Raw genomic sequence first — 23422 nt, 5'->3', positions numbered from 1 at the left:
TCTCACTTTCTTTTTCAGTGTGAGACAGGGTGTTTAACCACATTTTCATCAACTTTTGAGTGAATCACATGGATCTTGATGAAAAAAATATCAGGCATATTTAGATGGCTGCTATCTATGAGTGACCACAGTTTGATGTAGATAGATACAGTGATTTTAAATTTGAATGAAACGGGAACTTTTGGGTTTGGCAGATGTATGCGCTCTACTGATTGCTATTACTAGTCATAATAATAGTAACTACAACAATAATAATATATTTTTTTGTATTATTGTCGATATCAACGTCGTATTTGATATCCTAGCAACCATTCTGTTACAGTAACCATAGCAACCAGTGAAGTTTGGCTCAACGCTAACACTGTTTCCGGTGACACTGCTTATACATTTTGATAGCTGGCAAACTCTAAGTTTTAACGTATTTGGCCATAGTGTATCTCCCACTTCATCTTTATCTCTGTCCGACAGTCAGCCAAAAATCCTGCGGAAACATAAGAGAAAGAAATATAAAAAGGAAAAACGATGGAGACTTCGAACGGAATCCAGGACAAAAGTCTTCAATCTGCAGCTTCTTTCAAGGCTTTCCTGTTAAAAAGCAGCACGACGAGCAACATGAACGTGTGAGTAATGCGAGAATGACTGCTGTTAGCTCATGGAAAGTGTTGCCAAGTCCGCTTGTTATAATTAACTTTAGGTTTGTTTTTCTGTACAGTGGCTTGCAGATATCAGTCGCGGTTGCGGGTTTTTGGGCTCGTGAGTGTTTCTGCTCATTTGGGCTTGCTTTGCTCCCTGTATGAACCCCTCCTTATTGTCTCCCAGTTCTCCACAATAAAGCGAAACACGAACGAGATAGTTCGTTTGCCCTTTTCCTGTCCATAACCCTGTTTCCTCGGTTACCGCGCCCCATTCTTCCAATTTTGTTTTAAGTGAGAAATACGTGCTCACCACCAAGGATAATGTATGGAACGGCGGTAATAAACGGGAAGATAAGTTCCGAAAGGACGAACCGGACTGATTAGTCCTGAGGGGATTTTTCCCCGATAATGACCGCCATTATATACATTATACTGCTTATTACACGGCTACCTGCCAACACGAAAAAAACACAGTGTGTCTTTTTACAATTTATTTGTTGCGGTTCACAGTGTTTTTCAGCAGAGAAATATAGTTCGCCAAACCGCCACCGTTTCGCCTTTCCTTCTTTGCTGCTTTCCTCTCTTTTTCTTTTCTTGACCTGACGACAACTCAACCTTTTGCCAAGACTCGAAATCACCATATTTTCAAAAAATATCAAAGTTAATGTGAAACTCATCCATACTAGTGGCCTAGGAGTATTTTTTTCCCCGATAAGTAGTAGACTACAGATCAAAGGACATCGCTTAGCTACCAAACATGCTGGGGTGATAAGTGACCGGACTACTTACTTACTACTTTCTGTTCCTGTTCCATTTTGGTGTCCTCACGAAAAGAGGTCTCTGTTGCAAAAACACAAGGGGCCTAGAACTGTGGCCCCAGAACTGCGGGTCTGAATCTGCAGCCTCTACGTCTTTAGAGATATACTATTGCTTTGCGGAGCAAATATCGTAGCGCGTGGAGTGCTACGAAAAATGTGAATCAGAGGCAAAAAGGCCACTTTCCTTGACAACGGTCAATATGTTCGCAGCGGTCAATTATACGAAAGTAATTGACTGCCAAACCTTGGGAAGACCCATTCAAGTAAATGGACCATTCTACTGCATTACACACACGCACACACACACACACACACACACACACGGTGCCAAGTACCTTTTTTTGGGCTTGTTTCCATAGAGCTGGTTGCTTGTGTCTCTCGTGAGATCTGGCAATACTGCTTATGGCTGCAAGCTCCTGTTGGAAGGCCCATAGACATAAATAAGCTGTGTCCCAATTCAGGGGCTACATCCTTCGAAGGACGCAAGGGCCACTTCATTTGAAGGATGCAGCCTCTGAATTGGGACACAGCTATAGACAGCCTCACTGAGTGTGTTGGCCCGTTGTTGCGATACATTGTTGTCGACGCCATGTTGGATGTGGCAGCTCTGCCCCGTGAACTGATACAAATCAATGGAGTGAACTTTATAAAGCACCCTTCTACAAAGTGCTATAAATTAATCCCTCTCATTTACCTATTCACACACGTACAAATATATTTGGGAAACAGACGTGCAACATTCTCTGATGATTATAAACGTCAACTACCCCTTACATGTCTAGTATACAGGTGTCTGTATCTGTAAAAAACAGTCTACCATATTGTCATTTGATATGGTACAGATTATGAGAGTCAACTGAGCACACTGAATATGTTAGCATTCCTCCAGATATTTTCCTCTCAGTTAAATGGGACTAGATGTGTCAGTTGGTCAATGCTCCTGTCCCTGCTTAGCCCACCAGACCGAAATCCAGTTTGAGTGACATAAAAAAGTTGAATCAGTAGAAAAAAGTCTGAATCTTTGGAAACATTTCAAATTTTGTGAGTGGAGTGGCTTTATGGGATTTTCTAAATGACTTCCATTATAACTAAGCTTCTACGACAGTTTAGTATTTTCAAAAGTATTGATAATAGCATGTGAAAGTTGAAATGTTATGTTTCACATGATGTGAAACATTTCCAAGTTTGTATGGAGTTTCTAGCTGACAGGCATCTCCTCACAGCCAATCTCCAATGCAAATCAAGTTTTTCACCTTGGAAACCTCCAAATGGTGTTTTTTTTAAATTCATACAAGATATCACAAACCTGAGAAACCAATCATGTCAACTTGCTCCATGGAGCATTCCATCTCCTTACCATAACGGTGTGGGGAAACAAGCTGTGTTCAGAAGAAGTCAGGTGTTCAGCTAATTATCTGTGTTTCGCATTTTTCCTACTCTATGAATTGTGAGTTTTTTCAGGGGTTTAATTATTACCAGGAGAGCAACTTTAATGGGTTGCTTAGTTTTTAAAAGTGTGAAAATGTGGGATTTTTTTTAACGTCCCACGATTCATTGCAATGGGAAATACTGAATATTTCTGAATATTAATATTGATAGATAATTCTGAATATAAGCATAATAGTCCTAACTGAGCCCCCAACATTCTAAACCAATAATAATACAAGATAGAATAATCCTTTGCTACCACTCTTTAAGGATGATGCCTGTGGTCTGTACCGTCATTTAACAGATTTTTTATATTCAAACAGACTGACATTCAGAAACACTTGACTGACACTGTTCTGTAATGTTCCAGCTATGAACACCTCACTCGGTTGCTGATGAAGGTGATGGATGAGCAGCCACAGAATGTGGTGGATGTGATTGAGGATATGAGCCTTGATGTGAAGCGGGCTACATTTGATGGCATGCAGAGTACCCTGCGAGATCTCCCACAGATTACAGCTGCTGAGCTGCTGGCTGAGCAGCAGCACCTGCTGTTTTCTCGGCCAGAAGACGCTGACCGAGAGGAGGAACTGGTACTGCCTACATACACCTACACTGCACATTTGTCTTGATTTGTTGGTGAAAGGCATAGGCATTTTGGCTTTTTTTGTGAATCTCATGAAGCCAGGTTATGTGTCAATGTTACTTGAACAGCATTTTATTAGTTATATCAATATACTATTATACTAATATACTTTTGTACTTCTAGGAATTCTTTCTTTCTTTCTTTCTGTCTTTCTTTCTTTCTTTCTTCCGAGGAAGTCATACATCCCATGGGCGAAAACTCACCAAACTTTCCAGAAATGTCCGGCCCTATGCCAGATTTACTTAATTCCAAGGACATGTCAATATTCCTCGAACTGTAGCCCAATACTGCTGAAACTTTAGTCTACTTAAACTCATTACAAATTATGAAGTCCATCACTCAGTTTTTTTCAAAACCTGTAAAAGTTATAAAACCTACCTTTTCGCTCAATTGTCACCAAACTTGCTAGAGAGCATCTTCAGACCGTCCTCCACAAAACTTTTTTCTCGGATTTTTGATTTATCAAAAATTAAGCCTACAGTGCATCAAAATGTTTGACTGTCAACAGTACTGTAAACATATACTATCAAATTCTTGCTAAATACATTTTCAATCTTCCTGAAAAAAACTGAGAATATTTTGGAGTCATTGGTTGATGAAGTTTGGCAAATATCAGAATTTTATCTGAAAAACTGAATTTTTGGAATGGACTTTTGGAATGAAAACAACTGGAGTCAACGTAAGAGTGGCATTTTTAAACATCAGATTTTCTCTTATGAAGCGAAACACTTAGAGTTAAAAACAAATCACTAACATTTCCATGCTGTCAAGATGCAATTTATGTATTATGAGATTTGTGTTCAGGTAACAGAATTTCTGACATCTTTACCACTTTTGAAAGCTGCCTTGACAGCGATTCCCTGAGTCGACAAATGAAGCTACACAGCAGGTCTCACTTCCAGCCAATTAGGTCAGTGAGTTAGGAGTTGGTTCTTGGTGTCAGGGGTTTTGGGTTTGAGACCCAGCAAGGATGATTATGATGACGATGACAGATCAAAATGTCAGATGTTCTCATCATAAAACACAAGACAGTTGTCCTGATGGTGGCATCACAGCAAACCTCTAAATTACATAAAAACAAGTAGTGGGGCAGATAACCAGAGGGATTGTGCATTTTATGATAAAAGTGTCAAATTTGGGGCTCCGCTTAGCTCGGTTGGTAGAGCGCGCGACCCATGTGCCGAGGCTCTGCAGCGGATCCGGGCTCGACTCCCGGCCCGGGTCCCCTTGCTGTGTGTCACTCCCCCTCTCTTACCCTGTTTCCTGTCACACTCTTCAAGCTGTACTATTAATAAAGCCAGAAAAGGCCCCCCAAAAAAGCGTCAAATTTGGTATGTTTGTAGCCAAAGGCATATAGAAAAAAATTAGATGTGGAGGCACTACAAATTTTCAATATGGCAGCCATTTTTCAAGATGGCCGTCAGTGATGACTGTTTTTAGATTAAATTTCACATTAACAATGGATAATAGGTGATAGAAAAATACATTTTGGTACAGTTATAGCCAAAGACATGGGGAACATGTAGAGAGATCAAGACTTTTCCATATGTGACAGTGACAACTGTTTTTAGATGAAATTCCACATCAATAATAGACGACATGTGATAGGAGCATCAAATTTGGTACAGCTATAACCAAAGACACGGGGAACATGTGGAGGGATCATTTCAATATGACAAAAATTAGATGTAGATGCATGACAAATTTTCAATATGGCAGCCATTTTCAAGATGGCCACCAGTGACAACTGTTGATCGATAGATATATAATATATATATAATATATATAATAGATTTCACATTAACAAAGGATTATATGTAATATAAACATCAAATTTGCTACCGTTATGGCCAAATACACTAAAAAAATACAGATATGGACCCTCATAAATGATCAATATGGCGGTCATTTTCCAAATTGGCTGCCAGTGACAACTGCTTTTAGATCAGTTTTCCTATTAATGATGGATACAATGTGATGATGATTATATATCAAGGATATATGTTGGATTTGTCTGCATTGCACTTGGGAACTATCATTTAGATTATACTTTTTTTCAAGATGGTGACCAAAATGACAGCCAACGAGCAAAGAATGGTAGTTGCAGTAAAGTTGCATAGATTTGTCTGATTTGGATGATCTTTGTGTCGTTATATTTTTCTGGATCTGAAGTAAAGTAAATGAACCTCAGAATTCCTCAGAAGCTGCAATTCAAGACTCAAAATATGTGATAGTCTAAGTAGGTCCAGCGCAGGAGTCTATTTAGCACTCCCCTTCACAGTAACAGAGAGCTGTGCATTCTAAGGCAGCTTTTTTGCACCTGCACTGCCTAACATAGCCCTTCTTACATTGACAGGAGACAAATTCATAGCTGGACTGGCTTGAATCCAGCAGGCATGTCCAGAAGGGTGCATAATAACCCTCAGATGTCTTTGACCAGCCCCATTTACATGATGAAGGTAGTTCTGGTGTAGGTACCAGCATCTGACCCCACACATGTCCTCCTTGGTAAACTGCTCTCTTGACATGTTCTTCTAGGGCAGCCTTTGTCAGTGGGATAGACAGCACATTCTGTGTCTTTACAAATAACTTACTCCTTGCAGTGTCTATATCTGTGCATTGGCTGGTTTGGTCATATAGCAGTATAACAAACCTCTCCTTTGTAGCTATAATGTCTTGCGGTATGTTATCTGGGGCAGAAGATACTTTTAACAGAGCATTTGTAAGTTCTGGAAAGACAGTCCATACAGCCAATGCAGTCTTCTTCCCATGGCCAGCAAAGCTGAACCCCATGCTGAGTTTCACAGCAGTGGTGTCACCAGTGTGCCCTGGTTGTGCTTTGACATCCACTCTATTTAGGACAATTTTGTTTCATGGAAATGTGAATGTACATAAATCTACACAGGCTACACTAACTTGACCTTCTGCTATAGTGGTCAGACTCCCCTGCTGCTGTAGCGCTAGAGGGATCTTCTGCTACGGCAGTCGGACTCCACTGGTGGGGACCATATGGAGGTGACTGCCGTGGGGTTCGGAAGATGAAACATCCTGCACTGTCCAAAGTCACTTAGCGAGTTCATACCGCCTAGTTAAAATCACTTTAATTACTTTTGAACACTGTCTCTAGGTTCACTGCTTTATTTGGATTTTGACGTTCCTGCGATCTCTTCCTTGTTTTCGTCTGCATCGCCTTAATATGCCCATACCAGTGATTTGTTCAACCTCTCCCTCCTTACACACCTAACCGTAACATGTCGTTTCACTCGCCCCATTTCTAGTTAGGGTTATTTTGTGTGGTTTTGGGTCTGCTCTGCCACTATGCTTGGACGTTTGGAGTGCTGCGTTTCCCATCCCATCCCATCCCATCCCATCCCCCCTCCCCCTTCCCCCCTCTCCTCCACTTCTTTTTTCTTTTCTCTTCTCACATGGCTCATGGTAGCAAGTGGATGGTGGTCTGGGGACTAACATGCGCTGGCCAGTGCCTTGCCTCTGTGTCACCACACAAACTATGTTGTCGTTGGTCAACATAGGGGGAGACTCTGAGTACTTTTCCACTTCACCTAACTGATATCCAAATAAGATAAATGCAATTGTACTGAAAGGACTGCTTTCCTAGGCGACCAGGCATGCCCGCCATCTTTAACATTTTTGGTAGTTGGCTGCCATCTTTGCCACCATATTGAAAAAGGAGCAATTCAAATGAAGGTTCCCAAGTGCTATGCTTACTAAATAAATCCAACATATATCCTCATATCATTTATGTCCATCATTATTATGAAAATTGATCTAAAAAGAGTTGTCACTCGTAGCCATTTTGCAAAATGGTCGCCATATTAAAAATGTATGATGGGTCCATATCTGTATTGTTTTTCATTTGTGTCTTGAGCATAACTACCAAATTTTATGCTTCTATCTCTTCTATGCCATTGTTAATATGCAGTTTTATCTAAAAACAGTTGTCCACCATATTGAAAAGTCTTGATCCCTCTACATGTTCCCCATTTCTCTGGCTATAATTGTACCAAATTTAATGTTTCTATCACCTATCATCCATCGTTAATGTGAAATTTAATCTCAAAATAGGCGGTCACTGGTGGCCATCTTGAAAATGGCTGCCACATTGAAAATTCGCCATGCCTCCACATCTAATTTTTGGCTACAAGTGTACCAAATTTGACGCTTTTATCATAAAATGCACAATCCTTATATAATTTCTAGCTAAGCTGCCCCGCTAAAATAGCTTGGACCACATCATGAATGAAAGCTAACCAAATTTTGCATAAAGGTACAGTCTCAAGCCAGATTACCTCAGCTGTAAACCCAAGCCAATAGTCCCGATGGTGGCGCTACAGCAAGCATCTAAAGTTCGAAACATTGAAAATTCATAACAAATCAACCCGCTAGAACTTCACACTTTCATCAAACTGTAGCCCCAATACTAAAGAAACTTTTGTATATTTAAACCTATTAAAAATTATGAAGTCCATCTCCTTCCACAATTTTTGCCTACAGTGCATGAAAATGCTTGACTGTGAACACTACTGTAAACATATACCCACAAATTGATTGTTCATGAAAAAATGTAAAATTTTTAGTCATGGTAGATGATGTTTGACAAATATCAGAATTTTACCTACATTTTAAAAACATTTTTTTTTAAATGTACCTTTTTGAGAACATTTTGAATTCTGCTCTCGTGAATAATTGCAGTCAAGCAGCATTCTTAAACATCAGTTATTCACTTACGGAGCAAATCAGTCATTTTTAAAAACAAATTACCAACATCTCTATGCTGCAGTATGTGTATTTTCAGATTTTTGTCTTGATAACTGAATTTTTCACAGTGATTTCAAATCTGCCTGCACAACAGTGAATGGCTTACTCAATTTGTGAAGCCACTGTTGTATTGCCACTTGCCAATTAGCTCAGAGTGATAGATGACAGTCTTTGGTTCCAGAAGTTGTGAGCTCAAACCTGAAGTGGTCCAAAATGAACATTGTTGTCAACTGTCTTGCCTTCCTATTCTCCTGTTTGTTGCTCAGAATTGCCTAAATTTGCCAAAAATAGCCCAGATCCAACCCATCGCTGCGCAGCAGCTATAATTTACTGTTTGGGGCCCAGTCTGTCGGGACCTGGCTTGAGAACTAGAGGGTTGTACTAAAAGGAATAATAATTTGTGGAATGAAAATGATGAGCTTTCAGTTTTAGTTTTTTTTAAACTGTCCATAATGATTCCAGCAACTTAGCCACTGATTCAAGATCAAATTTCTGGTCAATTCTTTGTGTGCTTGTGTAAAGAGGGAGAAAAAACTGTGAGAAGGGTGCAAGAGGGTCCTTGATGATACTGGGGGCTCTGCGAACGTAGCACTGTCAGAAAATCTCCAGCAGAAAGGGAAGAGGGGTACTTAATTTGCCAGCACAGACTGGGACATTTTTGATTTTAATTTAAATAATAGGATCTCCATTATCACAGACTACATTAAGTTCTGCACTGTTACAACCATTCCAGTATTTCTTTTTAAGAAATATCATACTCATTATAGAACTCCAAACCCTTGATCACTCAGCATATCAACCAAGGCAAAAAACGTAAAGCCTTTCAGCAGCAGGACTGGGTTTCCCTCAAGATCATAAACTGTCAAATAAAGAATGACAACATCAAGGCCAAACTCAAATACAAAGAGAAAATTGAGCAGGAATTCAGGACCATGAACAAAAAGTAAAAACACTCACTGGATATGACTCAAACCCCAAGTCATCTGCTATAATTGACCCTGCCTTAATTGCTGAAGACCTGAACATCTTCTACACATTGTTTGGCACCATAAACTTCAGAGGAATGTGAGGCACTACTGAAAACCACACACATCCTGGAAGCACCACAACCTACTCAATGCACTGCCTGCTTCAGTGCCCACCATATGGAAAACATCCACTTTTATACCACTGCACAAGAAACCCCACCCCTCAGAACCTAATCATTTCTGGCCAGGTGCACTCACTTTAATAGTCATAAAATGCCTGTAAAGACTGATTCTCAACATAATCCTGCCAAATGACAACATTCAGTCAGTTTGCCTATAAGGCCAAAAGGGGGACTGAGGATGCTGTGGCATGCCTCCTTCACTCCCACCCACAAAACCTAGAATCACCCATCAAATTCACCAGACTCTATGCATGGACTCCACCAGCAGCCAGAGTGGACATTGCAACATCTTCTACCTTCAACACTGGAGCCCTACAAGGTTGTGTCCTGAGCTCCTTCCTGTATACCTTTTACACCAATGACTGTACCAGCCCATCTTACTCACCACAGTCACAAACAGTGCCTCCAAAATTATTGGCCTCATCATACTCAACCTTTCTGACCTCAACATAGACATCACACATAGAGCACACACCATACAGTGGAGAGGATGCTTTCTGTGGTGTTCCTGTAAATGGTAAATGGACTTGCGTCTCTACAGCGCTTTTCCAGTATACTGACTGCTCAAAGACCTTTACAACACTTGTCACATTCACCCATTCACACACACATTCATACACTGATGGCAGAGGCTGCCATGCAAGGTGCCAAATTCCCATCAGGAGTAATTTGGGGTTCAGTATCTAGCCCCCACCTGTGGAAGGAGGTGAGGTGTTAATTGGGAGAGGCCAGCTTTTTTTGGGTCTCCAGGGAGGATGGAGCCACTGTCAGGCTTTGTGGTGTTGATGGTTGAGGTCAGGCCTTCCGCCAGGTATGCCCCCAGGATCTTGCTAACCAGGATGTTGCTAACCCTCTTCACAGCAATCCAGCAGATGAGGGTGAAATGGAGACAATCCAGAGGCAAGTTGGCAGGCAGGGTGGAGATGAGAACATGGTGGAGAGTGGGCAGCCCGGCACGTTGATCAGACACAGGAGAAAAGTGTTAGAGCAAGCCAACACCAGGAGCAGAAACTAGAATTTATTTGGTGTATATGATCAAACAAAATGGTGAAGACTGAGTAGAGAGTCAGAGTTGTTACACTGCAGAAGCTTGATGAGGTAATGATCAGCAGGGACGTCAGCTACAGGAGTCCAGGAGGGGGAAGGAGGTACCCAGAGTGGACACACAGAGCGAAAACACAGGAGACAAGTGGGCTGGGGAGATATGAGAAATGAAATAGATACACTGACTGCTTGTACATGATGTTTGACCTCCTCCCAGATGATGATGTCTTTTTTCCATGTTCATTCAGTCTGTGCTGTTTCACTGGTATAGAGTTCAGAAGATTTTAAAAAAAACCTGTTAACCATGATAATGTTGCCTCTACACGGTCTCACCTGAAAATGTATTAAAATATGTGTTCAGGATCTTTTCACCCCTGATTCCAATTTCACTATGGAAAGTGATCCATGCAGTCATTATGTAAAGACTTTCAAAAACAACATGGCGCCAAATGACATTGTAACAACCAGGTACAATTACAAGCATTTTCTAAACAACAGAATCAACAGGCTTACATAAATCATTCAGTGCGTTTACAGGACGCATGCTACTGACTGACATGCAGCATGTGTCGGGGGGGAAGAAGGAGGGGAAGAGCAAGGGCAGGGTGTCCACTAGTTAATCGTTGATGGTGCTGTTCTCTCAAACTGATTAAAAAAAAATTGTAAAAAATGCTAAATATATCACCAAATATACAGTTCATAGGCGATCATGAACGTACTTATGTGTGGGAAACACTGGAGCTTAATATGCACAATAACACTATTTATTGGTCTTCATCAGGTGGAAACACCTCTTCCTAATGTGAGTGAGACTGGCTTTTACCTGGAGCAGGCTGGCGTGGGTCTGGCCAGAGAGGAGATGCAGAGAGTCTTCCTTGCACTCAAGCAGCTTGTTGAGACACAGGCACTGATGCGCTGCCGCCTATGGGGGAAGATTCTGGGAATAGAGACAAGCTACATCATTGCTGAAGCTGAGTACAGAGAGGGAGAGGAAGATGAAGAGCAGAGCACTGATGAGGAAGCAGCTGACGGAGAGGGGAGAAAGGCTGAGACTCATCTGACTGAGAATGAGGTGAGGATGTGGAAAGTGTACAGAATCTTTATTTACCCTAACTGCAGGAAGTCCTTTAATCAGATGTTCCTCTTTGTATATTTGATCATATTTAGGAAGAACTGAAGCCTCCCTGTTTTAATTAGCTGTAATTTCCACTGTATTATTCAGTCAAAGAAACACGCCCCCTGCAGATTATTTCCATTTGCACCTGCTTTGCTGTTTTTTTTTGTATCACCGTTAACCTGTTGTCCATGAAGCCTGTGCCTGTGGCTGTTAGTGCTCCCCTCTCTTGGTTGGCTATAAACATAGAAACACCATTAAAAGTACTGCAAACTTTGAAAAGTTTTTAAATGTGCTTTTTTAAAAGACATCTAAGAAATCAACTCTAGTTGAATGCATTTATTGTAAGTCACTTCATACAAAACTGAACAACTCAACTCCTACTTATTTATTTATTTATTTATTTATTGAGGATTTAACACTCTTTTATCACCAAAAAACTATTTCTCTCAGTTTTTGATCACAGCCAAGATAATCCTTCCACCTGACAGCTGTGGCACGTCAAGATGCTGATTATGCAGCATTATGAATTCGTAGGTGTGCTTTATACCAGTAACAATGACAGGCCACCCTCAAATGTGCAGGTTTTTCACACAGCAACATTTCATTCAGGAACACTCTTGTCATTTGCTTAAATCATTTATTGCGACAAATGATATATAGTTAGGCTTGGCACTGAAGGCTCCGCTCAAGGAGCTCCCTGGATTTGGCTAGCAGCATGCTAGGCCAATCTGGGGAGCGAAATGCATACCCCCCGCAGGAGTAGAGTCATAGCAACTAGATAAATTGAGCCGTTTTAGAGTAAGAATAAGCAGGTGGAGGCTGGGGTGGTGGTGGCAAGCTTGCCGGCAGCGATGATGTGCGTGCAGCAGTGTTGAAGGAGAGACCAGTGAATGACGGCTTGGTTTAAATGTACAAGAAGAGTGACTGTGGTTGTATGGAGGCTGGAGCTGATCTGATCAGCTGGCTGTCAGCTGACTACAGCTGGGGCTTATGACTTCCGTGTCCTGCATTAATTTGCGCTGAGCTTCATTTTTCAGATGTCAAGTTCTGATGGAGCATGCAGTTGACATGCTGACTGCAGGAATATTCACCAGAGCTGTTGCCTGTTAACTATGTTCTTTTCACTACCATAAGTAGTCTACAGTGTGGTTTCCAGGAATTTGGTGGTACATCCAACAAGCCTGACAACCAGACTGATTTTGATGATTCTGGTGTCGAATTACAGGTTTTTAACTATGGAAAATTCAAATTTACACATCAGAAATCCCTTTTATATCTCCTTTAGCCAATTACTTACAATAGTAATGTGAAAAATACAAATAAACACCATTATTTCAGCAAAGCTTTTATCGGAAATGATGTGCAAAAATTGCATTTTATTTGCACATGAGCTGATATGATCCTTTGGTTACTACTGTACATAGCATTTGTGCTGCACAGCATAAAATATACAAGCTATAAAATGTACTAGAACTGCAAGCAGTTATGAATGGGGGCCAAGCCCCCCCGCGGTACGACTCGGACCCCGTGCACCGCAAAGCCCAAGGAAGCTGGCCCCAAAGGATTATGGGCTCGGGGCAAAAAAAGGGCACAGGCCAACATCTGAGCCGTGGTATTCACTGTAATGGGAAGTGTACTGGAAGTGTAAAAGGCTGAATGTGTGACGATTTGGATTTGTTGTAATAAGCCATGCCCACATTGACCAGTCATGACCACCTTCAAGACATGGCCTCAGGATTGGCCCTACATCATACCGACCAAATTTTGTAAAAATCAGTGTAGCCGTTTGAGAGATATAAACTTCCCATATTTTTAGCGCCCCCTAGTGGCCAAAAGTCGCCAACAAGGCAAACAAGGATTCCAAATTTGGTGTTAATAGCATTTAGTTTGACTGATATATCAGTTTGATGACATCCGTGTCCTCCGGTAGCTAGACCAAACTAGTCAATCCATTGAACGTGCGCTTACTCCCTCACTGGCAGAGACAGAAACGTATTCCAGCATTTTCGTTTTTCTGTTCATAATGTACATGACCATGTTACAGCCTGTCATGAGTCATGAGCCTTACAATAGCATGTTAAGCCTGTTAAGCACACGCTCGACGGATTGACTAGATCGGTCTAGCTACCGGAGGACACGGATGTCAACAAATTGGTATGTGGCTACTTGCACAAACACACTGTTTTAACCACTTTTTTATTCATTTTGAGTCATACGGGCTACAGTGTTGTGTTATAAGATGTCTGCTGACATTGCATGACTTTTGGGGTGAGATGTGGAGCATGTTAAGACGCTTAAAACACAGTGTAAAGTTCTGACCCTATGCTGTTGGCTGTCAATGCTAACGCTCCGTTCACGGAGCCCTGTAATGGTTGGACCAAATGTGTTCACGTCTTCGGTACTGGCATGTCAAGTAGATAGCTTGAGCAATGAAGCTGAGTTGAAATGAAGCCTAATTTTCACATCTGCAGTTACACAGTGCTGTGCAAGCAAGACCAAAGCTGTAGCATTTCCACCTTCCAAGGCATTCAGATTTGCATCCACACTTGGTGAGTTGTTGGCAGCTCTCTGCAATAGGGGCGAGATGAGTCCACAAGATCTGCTACAGATGACCAAGTCGGCAGGACTTTGTGCTTCTGGCAGACAAAGTATTGATTGACCCCATATGAATCCCACTTGGGAGGCAGCACGCTTTACATGCTGGAGTAGAGCAGCACGGGTAAGAGGGATGGCTTCGTATGGCCTCTGCTTCCCGAGCAAACATGTCCAGCCTTGCATCATCACCACCATCAGCTCTACTGGACCTGTCGTACATCATGACCACAAAGTTTTCCAGGATCTTCATGTCAGCATCATCTATTGTTGGTAAATACTGGCTGAGTTTGCTGACAACATCAGAAGCCTCATCAAAAACATCCCAGGTTTGCCATGCAGTCTTCTTACCTTTACCACGGAAAGCTGACACAACATCGCAGCCAGTGAAGGCATGGAAGAAGAGAATTCCTTTGCTCTTCTGCAATCCAATAGACAAAACAAGTTCATGGATGGGAATCCATCTCATGTTCTGGCCTTGGCCAAAGGCGATCCATAGTTGCTGAAGACCAGTCTCATGAAGGATTGGCAGAACACTGACCACTATGACGAGAACGTCAGTGTCATTGGATTTGATAAGGATAGTTTTGCAGCCCTTCTCAAGCTGTAGCATGCCTGGCATGCACAAATATCCGAGTGTCAGCTTCCTCATTACTACAGGGGGCCATTTTTGCCAGGCTTATTTGGTGATTGCTGGCAGGAGCTTCTTCTTTGGTCACAATGATCATGTTTGTGGCAGACATCTGGGCTATCTTGTCAGCCAAGAAGTTGAAGATCTTGGTTTTATTGTCACTGTCTCTTAGAAGTTCTGCCAGTTTGAGGGGAGTTTACTGGTGCTTGTCACCCTGCGTCTGACTCCACGTCCACGCTTTGGTGGCAGACTGTTGACCAATGCTGAACCATCAATGACGATGCCATCAGCCTCTGGTTCCATATCTGGGATCTTACCAAGGGTCTCAAGAATAGCAGCGAGATGGGAGCAAGCAAGTTGGCAGTCTTTCTTCATGACCTTCTCCTTCGAAGAGTCAGCAGAGCATAGGCAGAAATCCCAGGGGGGACATGTCCCCCTTTCCAGTAAAGCTGTCCCCCCTAGTATAATTTGAGACACAATTAATACATTTTGAACAATGCAGTACAATTTATTGAAAGCACAATGTAAGTGTTGCTCATTATAATCGCGCATTAATGTGCTACATCTTTAAACATTTAGACCCCCCCCCATTCCTAGAAATGGTTGAGTCCACCCCATACTCTTTCCAATGGGCGGAGCTAGCAGCTGCAGCAGCATGTGGCGGAGCCTGCTTCTCACACCATGCGGTGGGATGAGAGATGTATATACTACACAGAAAGTGTGACATACATTACAACAACACACATCCCATTTACAAAAAGCGCCAGGTCCAGGCTGTCTGCAACAGTTATCCTGCATTGTTCAAAAGCCTACTCAATTATGAGTGCTGTTTAGCTAAGTTAAAAGCTACAGATAGTGATAGTCACAGACAGAGAGGAGAGGAGAGGGTGAGGACAGGACAGTACAAGAGCAGTAATATTTTTGTCATTCTAAAAGACCGGATGTAAATGTCAGTATCAGATATTACTTACATTTTAGATTTATTTACATTATCCAGTCATCCAGAGTTATTTGTCTTGAAATATGTTCAGTTAACTAGGAGATACTGTATTTGCTTTGTTTTTAAATCTGATTTTTTTCATATCTGAGCCAAATGTTACAGTCTCTGTCAATCTCCATTTAAATTATCACAACTTAATGAATTTTCTAGAATACATACTGTTTTGTGGCATAGTTATCAGCCGTCATCTCCGAACGACATGGTGCGAGAGAGAGTCAGATTAAACACACTATAGTGGAAGACTAACAGCATGTCGATCCTCAGAGAATACTACGACTCAGTGTTAGCCGAGGAGCTGGAAACATTTAGTCCATTCGATTCAGCAAGTTTTGACAAAGCTATGATTCGGGTGAAGAACCTGCGTTAGTGTACCATTTCCTCTTTGGAGACCTGCAGAGACCTGGTCGCTACATGAACTAAGGCATCCATTGCACCTGCAGACACATCAGCAACAGTGTCTGACTTCCCTCCTCTCCCTGTGCCAGCAGAGCCCGATGGCTTGAATGCACGGACGTGCCGCCGCCGCCTATAATAGTGATCCTCCACCCGCTTGCGCTAGATAGCCCTCTACTCAGCTCACAAACCCCCAGTCAAACTGCCTCATCAATAGCTAATACTTCAGCTGATGAGACAGCGAGTAATACAGACATTTTGCTGGTTATCAACTTTAATCTACGTTATGATGACGTTATGGATGACATACCTGCTCCATTGCCATATTCCAACGTAGTCGCTGTCTGAAATGAGGGAATCCTCCAGGATCCCCCTCCAGACTGCGACTCGGCCGCAGCAACGTGGACGGGTAAAACTACCCCTCAGTCTGTTCGTTCCTGCCCAGCGGGATCCAAAACAACACCGACAGAGTCAAACACGCTACCACCGCAGGCCTCCGCAACCATAAACGACCCAACTCCCACTTAACCGGCAATCCCACCTGTATCAACAAACACACATGCTCTCCCACGTGCCCACCAGAAATACAGCGCGCCGAGCCGACAGTGCACACACTAACCGTAAAGTGCAGGACTGGCATCTACATATTGTAGTATATAGTGCCGTGCACTTATACTGTCATAATGTTAGTGAAATGTAAGCAAATTGATATGTTGTTGTGATGTGACTAGTTCCCGAGCTACCAGTGTGCATGTAATGCAGGCTACAAGTGTGTGTAATAAAGTGACACTCTTGGAGTTAAAGACAAGCCTATGGATGTCCGTTGCGTATGCCGAGTCACCTGGTCATGAAGAACTATAACACATATAGAAAAGGCGAACGTTATCATTATTAAGAGTGCGGACAAAGGAGGCCAAATCTGCATTCAGGATAAAGAGAACTACCTAGAGGAAGCATACAGACACAACATACACAACTTGAAAACAGTAAATACTACAAACCGTTACCCCACCTACTCCAACCTGAGACACAAATAATAGTCAGGGAGGAAGTGTAAGAATTATATAACAGACGATTACTTTACTAAGAAACAGAAAACCCACCTGATGGGTCCTGACTCTCCGTGACCACGCCTCTTCTATCTACTACCAAAACTCCACAAGTCTCCCCCCACGTGGCCGGTGCCCTCTTTGATCCCGAGTGGTCGCCCTATATGCAGCGACAGTGGGTCGGAGTCTTATAGTGTGTCGGAGTATATTGACTATTTTTGAAATCCACTCTCCAAAAAACATAACAGTTATGTAAAGACACCCATGACTTTATGAACAAACTCAAAAGCATAAGAGTACCTACCAGTTCATATGTTTTCTCGATTGATGTCGACTCGCTCTACACTAACATTGACTCGGCATCACGCTGGGCATCAAAGCTGTAGCGCAGTGCTTTGAGATGTATCCTGACGCATCCTGCCCAGATGACGTCATCCTTGACCCCCTGGAACTAACTCTGACAAAGAACGATTTTGAGTTTAATGGCAAGTACTTTTTAGAAGTATCAGGATGTGCGATGGGCCGCAAATATTCTGCTGCTTGTGCTGACATATACATGGCTGACTGCGAGAACACAGTATTCAAGAAATGCAATAAATTACTATGCCTATATTTAAGATATTTGGATGACATCTTCAGCCTTTGGCATCACACACTGGCTGAATTCGATGACTTCATGGCAACCCTGAATTATCATCACCCTCAGATTACCTTAAAGCACAACATCCAACAACACAAAGTTGAATTCTTGGACACACAAGCCTTTTTCACACATTTTAAAGATAACTCAAAAGGCTTGAGTACTAAAGTGTTCTTTAAGGATACAGATAGGCATGCACTTTTATATAAGACCAGCTATCATCCCCATCATATTTATAGAGGCTTGATCAAATACCAGTTAATCAGGTTTCACAGAATCTGCACCTACAAAGAGGATATAGATACTGCCACCCATATACTCTTTTCAGCCCTGAAGCCTAGAAGATACTCCACCAGGTTTCTGAGACAGATAAAGAGTGAGGTGAAAGAACTCTTTGAATCATATGGGGAATACACTGAGAACCGTAATAATGAGCCCATCATCCGTTTGGTGGTAATATACTCACATCAACTAACGCCACTCAACTCGAAAATCAAAACCCACTTCCAGGAGGTCCAGGCAAACATCGCAGGATTACAAAAGTATAAGGTTACAACAGCCTACAGGAGGAACAAAAATGTCAGAGACATCCTCATCAAAACAGCATTTGGTAAAACACAAAAGTCAAAGGTCAAAAACCAAAAATGTGTTAACACATCCTATCTGGAGAATCCATTTTCTCAACAGGGCTGGTCCTTTTCAGAGGATTCCAGCAACCTCATCTATGCCAGCCAGTGCAGCACCTGTAATAAAATATACATAGGAGAAACGGGGAACACTCTAAGATGCAGGATGTATCAACACACCTATCACATAAAATAAAACAAGTCAACGGTGCTCTATGACTATTTTAAGACTCACGATCCACAGCAATACACCTATGTGGGCCTGGGGAGCGACAGTGCCTGGTCCAGGCCTGAAAGACAGAGACAAGAAAGAAAGTGGATCCACAAACTGAAAATGGTGGATCAATCAGGGCTAAATGAGAAGTTTTAACTGAATATTAAGGTCTTAAAGCAAAGGATAAACCTGCGAACTTGTTTCCCTTTTTAACGCTCTTTTTATTCACTTAGTAAATGTGTTTTTTTATTCTACTATTGTTTGTGGTTTTTATTATGAAACATCATGCTTATTTATTTCCACATCTTATTCTTTTATGACTATATACATTCTACATTCGACTGGCATGATGGAATTTTAACAGTGAATTTTTTCAACACCAGGGAAGAAAAAAAAATCTCTAGTTTTATCTTACATTTGCTACCTTTTATTCATATCATTTACCATTTTTTAACTCCTACACCAGACTTCACTTCACTCTCAGCCACAGCCACTCGCCCAGCCAGGTACCTCCAGGTCAACACCATGCCGGAGACAGTCCCTCAATGTGGTCTTGACACCTGCAATTACAGATTACCTAATTTCTATTATTTCTCACTTTATTCCACTTTTTAAAGCCTCACTTCACCCTAATCCTAACGCCCCCCAGCCTATATCCAAGCTCTCTCCTCCCCACTTCTAAACGAAATCTGGCCCCCTAATTTTCTTCTATTTTATGATGTTTTATGATTTTTTTCCTTTAATTTGCAATTTATTCAATTTATAGGGATTTTGATGATCTTTACAGGGGTTCAAATTTTAAAATAAAAGACATCGACCTTCCGATCACCAGTCCACCAGCTCTACCCACTGAGCTACATCCACCCCCCTTTCCCAACCTATATAATATAATTTAAAGTAAGTCTTTTGAAAATGTAAAAAAGGAGAAAGCTGTCACTGGTGTCTGTTGAAGTTGAGAAGTGAAATAAATTGGTCTTGTCCTGTTGCTTTGTTTTCAGACAGATCCACTTCCTCAGTCAACCTATAAACCACCACCAGTAGTGCCAAAGGAGGCCAGAGGAACAGGTGCTAACAAGTTTGTTTACTATGTGTGCCAAGACCCTGGTCTTCCTTGGGTGAAGCTCCCATCAGTCACTCCAGCACAGATCACTGTTGCTCGCCAAATCCGTAAATTCTTCACAGGCAGGCTGGATACCCCAGTTGTGAGCTACCCACCCTTTCCTGGGAATGAAGCCAACTATCTGAGAGCACAGATTGCTCGGATCTCTGCCGGCACCCAGGTCAGCCCACAGGGCTTCTTCCAGGCTGGGGAAGAGGAAGGCGAGGAAGAAGACGAGGCACCCAGGGACAGCTACGAAGTAAATACTGATTTTGAGGGCAGACAAGTTGCTGAGATGGTGGAGTCTTTATCCTTCTGGGTGCATCATACTCAGCACATCCTTAAGCAGGTCTGCAAGTCTGATCAAACCAGGTGCACTGACCATTTTCTGAGATCATTTGTATATGTGCTAATTTCATGTGTGCAAATGCTCTTTTTTAGGGTCGCTGTACTTGGGTGAACCTAGCTGTGAGACCAGGAGAGGACTCCAATGAAGAAGATGTTGAGGAAAAGGAAGAGGAGCCTGATGAGCCAGAGCCAGAAGTTGGACCCCCTCTGCTTACGCCCCTCTCCCAAGATGCAGGTCAGACTTGGTCAAAATGAAACAGCAAAGATAAGTCGGCTAAGTTGCTTTCAGATTGCTCTTTCCTCGCCCATCAACATCAAGTGTTGCTGCCCTGTCAAAATAAGGGCCTTTGGTCTTATTGTTTCAGCAACATGAAACAATATAGTGTGTTTTCATTAATCTCATAAATTTGGTTAATTTGCTCAACTGGAATGATTCATTCCGGTTGTACAATCAGGTTGACAGGTTGAGAAAGAAGGTAGGCATACTTCCTGATCCAAAATGTGCAGGTGTGGTTTAATTAAGTCTCAGCCCATGGACTGAAACCTACACTGATTTGGTAGTTGCATGTAAATGCGGTACAGCTTTTTTTTTTTTTCTTTTTACATCGTTAACTGATTTAACAATAAAATTTAAAATAAATGTAATTTTTTCAAAACATTCAAAGAAACCAAAAAGGGAAAAGGGAAAAAAAGAAAGGGGACTAGACCCAGGCTTCATGTCAGAACTTCATACTGAAATATAGAAAAAAAAAACTGTAACACTATTTGAATATCTAAAGAGGCATTAAATGTACATTTTATACTATACCCTATAAAGATGAATTTGGTTTCTATAAGGTCATGTTGCCCCGAGGTAATTTCCCTTCATTTTGTTCATCTCACTGTTCATAAGTATGTTCTCTGCTGGTGATGGTCTGTAATTTAGGGAACTTAGAGTGCTTTCCTACATAATTTGGTAACCATGCAAGTTTAATGACCCAGACACATCCAGCCGATGTCAGAGAACTAATAGCAACAAAGGCAGACTGTTCTGTTCCTTCACGGGGCGTGCGTCACTGCCAAAAAGCTGCATTCAGAAAAGACTACAGCTGGCAGGACTGCATGAAAAGAATAACTTGTCTGTGTAAGCCATACAAAACGAGAAACTGTTGTTATGATAAAACAGTGTTTTTGACACCACTCTAGCTGCCTCTAATCAAGAAAATATTTGCAAGTGGTTCTGGTGGAGAGGAGGAGGCAAAAAATAGGAAGAAACGGCTCTAAATGGATGACATTATGGATACGGCAGCAACAGGCTCAGGGGGCTTTCTGTTTCTGTGTTTGTTCATAATTTTCTTCAGTCAGAGTGATTTCAAAGACGGGCTCCACTGCCAATTATACATGTCAGTCAACAGTGGGACACTTGAACTAGGACACATATGCTCCCTGATCGTACTACCTGTTGGCCTTGTGCATCAAGGTCTTTAAAAAAAGGTCAACCATCATCAGCTCAGACCACAGTGGCAAATAGCTGTGTATTAATGCAGAATGCTACAGTATATTGTTGAAACTGTTTATGAATAAAATAGCGTGCACAGTGTTTTATTTTGGTAGATGAACCTATGACTGATGAACCTGTCTTTCAGATATGTTCAACACCCCTCCCTGGAGCTCTAAGATGTCCTCTACTCTCACCTCTCAGCATGCAGTAGCTGTGCTCCGCTCCAACCTCTGGCCTGGGGCATATGCATATGCTTGTGGAAAGTAAGTGAAATGATCACAATAATCTGACGCAGTGTGTTTGATTTCTTACACTGAATGACTGTTGCTATTTGTACACAACCATGTGCTATCCCTTCTTTTAGAAAGTTTGAGAACATATATATTGGATGGGGTCTGAAGTATGCAGGGGAAGGGTACAGCCCACCTGTCCCCTCAATGCCACAGAAGGAATATCCCAGTGGACCGGAAATCACAGAGGCCCTGGACCCATCACTGGAGGAGGAACAGGCGCTGAAAGACTCTTTGGAGGAGCAGCAAGCTGCCCAAGAGGAGATGGAGGACACAGAAGAAGGGGAGGAGGAAGATGACGACTGAGGAAAAATACATATTCAGAACATTTTATAATTTTTTTCCTCTCAAGTATTTATCTGTGAGTCAATGGACAAATAAATCAGTTCTCTTGTTGTTTGATATTGTACATTTAGTATAGGTCATTGTCTGAGGAGGGCAGTAGTGTTTGAGGCTAAATTTGAAGTAGCAATTTAAGTCAAGTCAGTTTTATTTATATAGCCCAATGTCAATCACTCTAAATTCTGTATATTTACTCAAGTACCGTACTGTCATGTCATGTCATTATCCGTAACCGCTTATCCCTTTCCATGGGGTCATGGGGTGTTGCTGCTGGAGCCAATCCCAGCCTTGTCTCAGGGCGAGGGCAGGGTACTCCCTGGACAAGTCGCCAGCTCATCGCAGGGCCCTCACTGATGATGAGCAATGGGGGGTTCAGTATCTTGCTCAAAGACACTTCGACATGCAGCTCAGCCTTGCCCTGAGCCGGGATTTGAACTAGCGACCTTTCGATCACTAGTCGACCTGCTCTACCCGCTGAGCTACAGCCGCCCCTCAAGTACCGTACTTAAGTACAAATTTGAATTGCTTGTATTAAAGAATTTCTATTTCCTGATACTTGATTATAATTGATAATTCAAGGTTCAAAGTACCTTTATTCATCATTTTACAACATCAAGGTTGCAAAGAGTCCCCAAATGCTCCTCCTTGGTTTTCAGGGAGACACTCAAAATTGCCATAAGTGAGTTTTTACCAGTGAAAAAGTGATATTATCCAATATATTTATCCAACTTCAAACATTCCTTGGCAGGAAATTTAATTGAAAAAACAGTTATTTCACTGAAATACAGCTTAATTTGGTAGAAAACATTTTTTTGCCTAATCTACTCTAATATAATCTATTTCATTGTGCAAAAAGATGCTTATTTCGCCGAGAAAAGCAAAAAATGAGTTAAAGAACAAGTGCAACTAAGTTTGTTATAATATTTGTCAAACTTAAAAAATTACTTGGTAGGAAACCTGTTTGAAAGTTTATAATGAAATACACCTTTATCTCCTTCACTATGCAAAAAGATGCTTATTTTGCTGAGAGACGCTCATTTGTTAATTCATTCAACCTTTATCTAAATCTCAAATAAGATGGAAAAAAAATACTTGAAAATGTAT

General features: G+C 41.7%; 1 protein-coding gene across 2 annotated transcripts; it reads left to right on the top strand.

Moving 5' to 3' along the window:
- Positions 1 to 318: 318 nt before the first annotated feature.
- Positions 319 to 22385, top strand: rsph4a (radial spoke head component 4A). Of its 2 annotated transcripts, none has more exons than XM_037116154.1 (7): positions 319 to 620; positions 3252 to 3474; positions 11279 to 11569; positions 19758 to 20117; positions 20300 to 20441; positions 21832 to 21949; positions 22051 to 22385. In XM_037116154.1, the coding sequence occupies exons 1-7, from the start codon at positions 523 to 525 to the stop codon at positions 22280 to 22282; spliced, it is 1464 nt and encodes a 487-aa protein (XP_036972049.1). In that variant the 5' UTR covers positions 319 to 522; the 3' UTR covers positions 22283 to 22385. The 2 variants fall into 2 exon arrangements, with proteins under 2 accessions (XP_036972049.1, XP_036972048.1); XM_037116153.1 differs by having other exon boundaries at positions 321 to 620; positions 19758 to 20207.
- Positions 22386 to 23422: the final 1037 nt, after the last annotated feature.

Source organism: Acanthopagrus latus, chromosome 11, assembly GCF_904848185.1.
Source record: "Acanthopagrus latus isolate v.2019 chromosome 11, fAcaLat1.1, whole genome shotgun sequence".
NCBI lineage: Eukaryota > Metazoa > Chordata > Actinopteri > Spariformes > Sparidae > Acanthopagrus > Acanthopagrus latus.
The sequence above is the reverse complement of the archived record's forward strand: the minus strand, read 5'-3'. Positions and strand labels throughout refer to the sequence as shown.

What these genes read in the sequence shown, in the direction of transcription:
- rsph4a (XM_037116153.1), top strand. Translation starts at nt 523, where the DNA reads ATGGAGACTTCGAACGGAATCCAGGACAAAAGTCTTCAATCTGCAGCT. An exon ending in CTCAGCACATCCTTAAGCAG is followed by an intron (nt 20,208 to 20,299) that starts GTCTGCAAGTCT and finishes GCTCTTTTTTAG; the next exon opens with GGTCGCTGTACTTGGGTGAA. An exon ending in TATGCATATGCTTGTGGAAA is followed by an intron (nt 21,950 to 22,050) that starts GTAAGTGAAATG and finishes CCCTTCTTTTAG; the next exon opens with AAAGTTTGAGAACATATATA.